This window comes from Miscanthus floridulus, chromosome 4, assembly GCF_019320115.1.
Source record: "Miscanthus floridulus cultivar M001 chromosome 4, ASM1932011v1, whole genome shotgun sequence".
NCBI lineage: Eukaryota > Viridiplantae > Streptophyta > Magnoliopsida > Poales > Poaceae > Miscanthus > Miscanthus floridulus.
The window spans coordinates 56384837-56392246 of record NC_089583.1 but is presented as its reverse complement, the minus strand read 5'-3'; the positions used below and the strand labels follow the sequence as shown (position 1 = coordinate 56392246).

The 7410-nt window shown below is 41.0% G+C and overlaps 1 protein-coding gene across 1 annotated transcript; it reads left to right on the top strand.

Annotated features, from left to right (window-relative positions):
- Positions 1 to 662: 662 nt before the first annotated feature.
- Positions 663 to 6014, top strand: LOC136549715 (polyadenylate-binding protein 2-like). The gene is made up of 9 exons (XM_066541100.1): positions 663 to 1068; positions 2030 to 2148; positions 2313 to 2969; positions 3041 to 3118; positions 3205 to 3294; positions 4370 to 4507; positions 5057 to 5227; positions 5301 to 5504; positions 5582 to 6014. Exons 1-9 carry the CDS (start codon positions 804 to 806, stop codon positions 5831 to 5833), a joined length of 1974 nt encoding a protein of 657 aa, XP_066397197.1. The 5' UTR covers positions 663 to 803; the 3' UTR covers positions 5834 to 6014.
- Positions 6015 to 7410: the final 1396 nt, after the last annotated feature.

Genomic DNA, 7410 nt, shown 5'->3' with positions numbered 1-7410 from the left:
TTACGACTAGGTTACATTTGTTTTCATATTTCTGTCCGGATTCGGATTCGAATACGGATAGTGTCAACTATGTCGGATAGGATACGATTGGATATCGACGTCATAAATATGCAATTTGAGTATTCGGATACGGATATGGTATCGGATGTTGGATATCCAGACTCGGATACGGACATATCTCAATCCCTCTAAACGGATTCGGTTTCGAATACGGTCGAAAAATATCTATACCGTTTTCATCCCTGGTTACGACGGAGGGGGAGACCGGACGGACGTGATTGAGAGAAATTTTCTTTTCTGTGCTGAGCAGTCATGGATCACAGGGTGGTTTTGCTGCTGTTGAATAGACGTACACAATTCGTATGTTTTATAACCGTGGATTGTAGATAGAAGAGAGAGAGTTAGTGATACAGAAGAGATAGAGACCAGATAGATTTATAGAAAAAAGACAGAGATATATAAATAAATAAATAAAATATAGAGTAGCACTTTCGTAGCAAGCACGTGCAGCCCCCGTTCAGCTCGGACACGTAGGCTTTCCCACGCGTCCCGATCGCCTCCGTCCACTAGCGTCCGTATCCGATCCGATGGCCTCAGACGATGAGGGTTTTGCCCCAGGCGGTACAAATAGCGCGCCTCCCCCTCCGCGCCGCCAACCGCGCTCTTTCTCTCCTCACGACGCCGCCGTTGGGAGCCCTGCCCCGGGAGAGCCCCCAACCCTTATCAAACCCTAAATAAAAAACTACCCCAAAAAAATCCGCAAAAATCCAGATAAATCCCAAAAAATCACCGCTTGATCGGAGATGTCGGCGCAAGGGCAGGCGGCGGCTGGATCCGCGTCCGAGTCCGGCGGCTCACCGGCTGCCTCAGCTGCGGCGGCCGCGGCGGCGGCCGCGTTCCCGGCGACTTCGCTCTACGTGGGTGACCTGCACGAGAGCGTGCAGGACGCGCAGCTCTTCGACGTCTTCAGCCAGGTCGGCGGCGTCGTCTCCGTGCGCGTCTGCAGAGACATCAACTCCCGCAAGTCGCTCGGGTACGCCTACGTCAACTACAACAATCCCGGCGACGGTGAGAACTCCTCTGCAGTATTCTCGATCTATTGGTTAGGGTATTCTCGATCTATTGGTTAGGGTTTTGGTGCTGCGGATGCTGTCGATCCCTTGCGAGAAGCCGTCGGATTTGGGGCCGCTTAGGGTTTAGACGCTGAATCCTCGATCGGTTGTCTCGATAATGTTGTCATGCAATTAGGGTTCGATGGCGTTTTGATGCGATTAGGATTGTAGCTTCTTTTAGTGTCTTGGTTGTGATTGCAAAATGTTTTGTCTGGTACGTGCTGTTTGGTTCCTAGAATTGTAACGCAAATGGAAATAAAAACAGATATGTTGCCATAACATCGAAAGCTGTTATTCCTTTGGGTTTGCGTTACAAAACCTACTACCAAACAGCGCCTTAGTGGCTTCATACGGTTAATATTAAACTTATCTCAAAATAAGGAGGTTGGTCTGCTTCGGTGCCTCCAGAAATTAATGAGGTTGGCCTGCTGGGTGCCCCCAAAAATTGAGAATTACTTTGCTGGATAGATCCTGTGGGATAACTTGAATAGGTGCCAATACTTTAGAGGAGTTGTGTTTTTGTCCTGTGCTGTTCATGTGAAGTTAGTGGGATTTGTTTCATTCTATTGAATTCATGTGGCTTATTGTGCTGTTCGGTCAGGGGAGATGTTGTCTTGTGATATTCGATATATGTGTATATATAATGGTGGTTGATTTGTTGCAACCTCAGATTACGTTATGGACGCCAAAGAACATCTGTTTAGTTACCAGAAGATATATTTTTAAAATCTTATTATTGTGCTCAATGTAATGCTGAAGGTCTGTAAAAACTGTACGGGAAATATTATAGTTGCCCTTTGGTCCTCAATTGTGGCCACTTGCTTTCTGACCAACTCTTCTGCATACTACATTTCACTTTGGAGCCCCTCCCTCTCTTTATTCTTTATGGCCTTGTATTGATCAGAGATTTATTGCAGCTGCACGGGCACTTGAACTGCTTAACTTCACTCCTATCAATGGAAAGCCTATCAGGATCATGTATTCTAACCGTGACCCCAGTTCGCGCAAAAGGGGTGCAGGAAATATATTTATTAAGGTGTGTTCCTTGTTTTTATCCTGTTTGCTGAACTCCTTGCTAGGTCATCTGTAGACTACGCCAACTTGGGACTAGAAGGTTCCATTAGTGGTGTTCTAAATCTTTATACGCCACATTGACTTTTCCAGTTGTGATACCTGACCCCCTCTATTCTAATTTGGCAGAATCTTGATAAGTCAATAGACAACAAAGCTTTATATGACACGTTCTGTGCATTTGGGAATATCCTTTCATGTAAAATTGCAACAGACCCCTCAGGAGAATCAAGGGGCTACGGTTTCGTTCAGTTTGAGAGGGATGAATCTGCTCAGTCTGCTATTGATAAACTCAATGGGATGCTTATCAATGACAAGAAAGTGTATGTTGGACCTTTTGTTCGCAAGCAGGACAGGGAAAATGTTTCGAGCAATTTCAAATTCAGTAATGTATATGTGAAGAATCTGTCAGATACTGTTACTGATGATGAGTTGAAGGAGATGTTTGGAAAATATGGGACCATCACTAGTGCTGTTGTTATGCGGGATAGTGATGGGAAATCCAGGTGTTTTGGATTTGTCAATTTTGAAAATGCAGATGATGCTGCTCAGGCTGTTCAAGAGTTGAATGGCAAGATATTCAATGATAAGGAACTGTATGTTGGAAGAGCACAGAAGAAGTCTGAAAGAGAGATGGAGTTGAAGGAGAAATTCGAAAAGAATATTCAAGAGGTAGCTGAGAAGTTCCAAAACACTAACTTGTATCTGAAGAACTTAGAAGATAACATTGATGATGAGAAGTTGCGTGAACTCTTTGCTGAGTATGGCAATATTACTTCTTGCAAGGTCTGTTTATTTTATTTACTTACTCATAAGATGTTTCCTAGTTGTGGACTTTGACAGGAATTGTTTTGTAGGTTATGCGGGATTCGAATGGTGTCAGCAGAGGATCTGGATTTGTTGGTTTCAAATCCGCTGAAGATGCTAACCGAGCTGTATGTTTTTTTAATGTGTTTAGTAATGCTGTTTTGATTTGGCAAACACATAAAATAAGTTTCTTATCTTGATTTCTCCCAAGTAGCTTACGGAGATGAATGGCAAAATGGTTGGAAGCAAGCCCCTTTATGTAGCTCTTGCGCAGCGTAAAGAAGACAGAAAGGCAAAGCTACAGGTAAATATATTCCTGCATGGTACTTGGATGTATACAGCTTGTGCTTTTGTATGCTCTTTCACAATGCAGAATGTCTTGTTTTCGCTTGCGTGGATGGTGAAAAGTCTGGTGAATCTATTATTACTAAGCTACACATAGCCGCATATATTGCATCTTGTTTCACGTGTCATTATATAATATTTTTTAGTGATTAGAATGTGCATTTCAGTAGTAGCTTAATTCCTATTAGATCGTAGCCTCAAAATTTTACAATGTACTTCATCCAATCCAAATTGTAAGTCATTCCAACTTTCTTGGGAGAGTCAAAGCATCTCAAGTTTGACCAAAGTTACACCAGTGGTCCCCAAACTTGTTTGGGAGTGTTGTCTTGGTCCCTGAAGTATTGTTTTGGTCCTATTTGGATCCACCCAACTAATTAGCTGACCAATTAGCTAGGTCTGTTTTGGGGACCCATGTGACACCCCTAAAAAGTTTTAAGGATTACTGATGCACTCTTTTGAAATGTCAAACTTTGTATTATTTGACCAATATGTGTTTAGTGTACAAAATTTTTCAGCTATATTCATATTTCATATATCAAATTGCTATCACACTATATTAGTATTGTTGCTAAACTTATATTGTGATAAATCACTTGGTCAAATAGTAGCTTTGAGACCAAGACAATAAAATATACCTTACATTGGTGAAGGAAGAACACTTTAGTTTGGACTACAAAATTTTGAAAATAGGTACCCTGTGTAATGGCCACTGCAGAGATGATTTTTTGTTGCCTGTCATATTTGGCTTTTCATTCTAGTTCATGGTTCAGAACTGTAAATTGTATTTTGGGGCCTAGTTAACTAGTTTTAAGTGACCTGGGGTATTTGCTGCATTTGTTGGCATGACACAATATTCTCGTTTCAATTTTGTACTTTTCTAAAGTGTTGATTAGTAAAATTTCTGTAACCCTCATGATCTTTTGTGCTGTTTATTTAATTCGTTTCTTTTCTCTGGCACTAATGTAATGTAATTTTGATCCTTGCAAAATTCGTTATGCTTATAGATTTATTTTAATTTTACTGCTGCTTTGCAGGCACAGTTTTCTCAAATGCGTCCTGTTGCGATGGCGCCTTCAGTTGGTCCTCGCATGCCCATGTTTCCACCTGGTGTTCCTGGAGTTGGTCAACAGCTGTTTTATGGTCAGCCACCTCCAGCCTTCATAAACCCTCAGGTACATGCTTATTTTATGATGTATATGTTGCTTGGTGTATTTTTCTTCAGTAACATTGTTATTTTGATGTACTGATATGATCTCTCTTGTCTGTCCATCTGGGCTCATTGCCATTCTTCTGTAGCTACTAGCTTTTCTGGTTTGCTTGCACCACCGCTGGCCAAATTTAGCCGAAGCTGTGTTATTTTATTTTTCATATCCATAACGATAAATCTAATGTTAACCTGCAATCTTTACAATCATGCATCTGCTATTGCTCTCTAGTTTTATTGTTGACCCCTTTGCCTTGAAAGTTGATGGATACTATGAAATTATGTTTTGTATGAGATGCTTGAATAATTTTTCCGTTAGTCTGTACTACTCGAGTGCCTGAACTGTCACTAGGGGCTCATGTTGGGTTTCAACTCTAGCCTACCTCAACTTGCTTGGGACTAAAAGGCTTTGTTGTTGTTGTAGTAGTAGTCTGTACTACTCGACTAGATTCCATGGTTTATGTTATGTCATTCTCTTAATAGCTGTTGAGCTGATGAATCCTGTGTTGTTTGTTAGGCTGGATTTGCCTTCCAGCAACCTCTGATGCCTGGTATGAGGCCTGGTGGTCCAATGCCGAACTTTATGATGCCTATGGTTCAGCAGGGACAGCAACCACAGCGTCCTGCTGGTAGGCGTGCAGGTGCTGGTGGAATGCAGCAGCCCATGCCAATGGGTGGTCAGCAACAGGTATGCTGTATCGATCTTGGCATTTTTCAATTTCGTTTGTTGAACTGTGCCTGAAATATCTGTATGGCTGTAGATGTTCCCTAGAGGTGGACGTGGGTACCGCTATCCTACTGGCCGCGGAATGCCTGATCCTGGCATGCATAGTGTTGGTGCTGTGATGCCATCTCCATATGAGATGGGAGGGGTGCCAATGAGAGATGCTGGTCTCTCACACCCTGTTCCAGTCGGGGCACTAGCCACTGCGCTTGCTAACGCCCCACCAGATCAGCAGAGACTGGTATGAGAATGGACAAGCTATTTATTGGTTGCTCCTTTTTTTAAATCAAGGGTGCTCATTACTGTTCTGTGCTGCAGATGCTTGGTGAGAACCTGTATCCTCTTGTAGAACAGCTGGAGCGTGAGCAGGCTGCTAAGGTCACCGGCATGCTTTTGGAGATGGACCAGACGGAGGTTCTTCACCTGCTGGAGTCGCCAGATGCTCTCAAGGCCAAGGTTGCTGAAGCTATGGAGGTCCTCCGCTCTGCCCAGCATCTCCAGCAGAGCAATGCCTCCCCCGAGCAGCAGCTGGCTAATCTATCACTGAATGATGGCGTTGTCTCCAGCTGAATGTTTCTGATGATTAGGAAACTGCTCGCAATTTTTGCTTGATACCTATCCTATCTAGAGTGCAATGACTTTGTTTACTTGGCTTATTGGAGTTTTAGCTGATTAGCTGAACCAGAGGTGGGTTTAGTTTTTGTCGTGGATTAGTTATTTTGGTTATATATGGATATGTTGTTTTGTTGGAGCTGTTGTGCGACTGTTGCTCGATTTATCACAGTTGAGTTTTAGACCGTCATCGTTTTTCTAGCCGATTCTAGCTGATACTCCCTCCGATCAAAAGTGGTAATCGTATTAGCTTAGACAAAATAGACTTTGACCATTAATTTTGCTTATACAATATAAAATTAGCAACTTAAAACTCAATATCATCTTATAGGCACTTTTTAACACAAATATATTGGTGCAAGTTTTATACTCAAGCCTTCATACAATTTAACTAATTGTTGGTCAAAATTTATGAAGTTTGACTTTTTTCTCTAGTCAAATACGATTACCATTTGGAGGGAGTATTTTGTTAACGTAGTTCTTCGGTAACTATGCTCATAGCCTATATATGCAATTGAGAAGGCCAATACAAGTGTATACAAGCACAGCCTATTGAAGACTGAATGCGTTGATATTTTTAACCCTATAAATTAAAAGCATACCTCACGTATTGCCGCATGATTTTCTTAGTAGGGAATGATGTGAACACTGAAGAGATAAATAAGTCTGGGCAAAATATCCGATACCCATTACCCGTACCCGAATTATCTGAACCCGGACCCGAATTACCCGAACCCGAGGTACCCGATTCCAAATTCAGATAGCGATTTTGATTACCCGAAATTAGTTTGGGTAATTCGGGTAATATCCCCCGGTACCCAAACTACCCGAACTACCCAAAGATTTATTTTTGTCTTTGTATTTATCATGTGTTGTTAGCTGAACCATTTAACTTATCACTTTATTAAAATATAATTCTCTCTATTTGAATGAGTGACTGTAATATATTATTCTCTACAAATTGCTATTGAAATTCTATACAAATTGTTGCTGAAATTATGTATAGATCGCTACTGAAATTTAGTGTAGTTTGTTGTTTTCTGTAAATTTGGGTATATCGGGTAATACCCGAACCCGAACCCGAATTATCGGGTACCCGAATTTGCGGGTAGTGTTTTTTCGGAGGTAATATCGGGTAGCAATTTTCATTACCCGAATTTTGAATTACCCGAATTACCCGACCCGAAAAAATCGGGTAACCCGAACGCCCAGGCTTAGAGATAAATCATCTAGTGATGGTTTAGCTTTATAAGAGTAGAAACTATAAGTATACCCCATACGTTCCCGTGGGATTTTTTTTTTAAAATAAATCTGTTATATATATAGCATTACTTCAATATACTATATATATATATATATATATATATATATATTTGACTTGTATATTGTTTTATGATATAAGATATGGTAAAAACAGTAAGCTAATACAAGAAAAATCAATATAATATTTGATTACATTATAGAAGAACAGGTGATGAAATAAATAGTATATGTAGATGACTTGTACCTTAGTAGATTGAAGATTAAAAGTATTG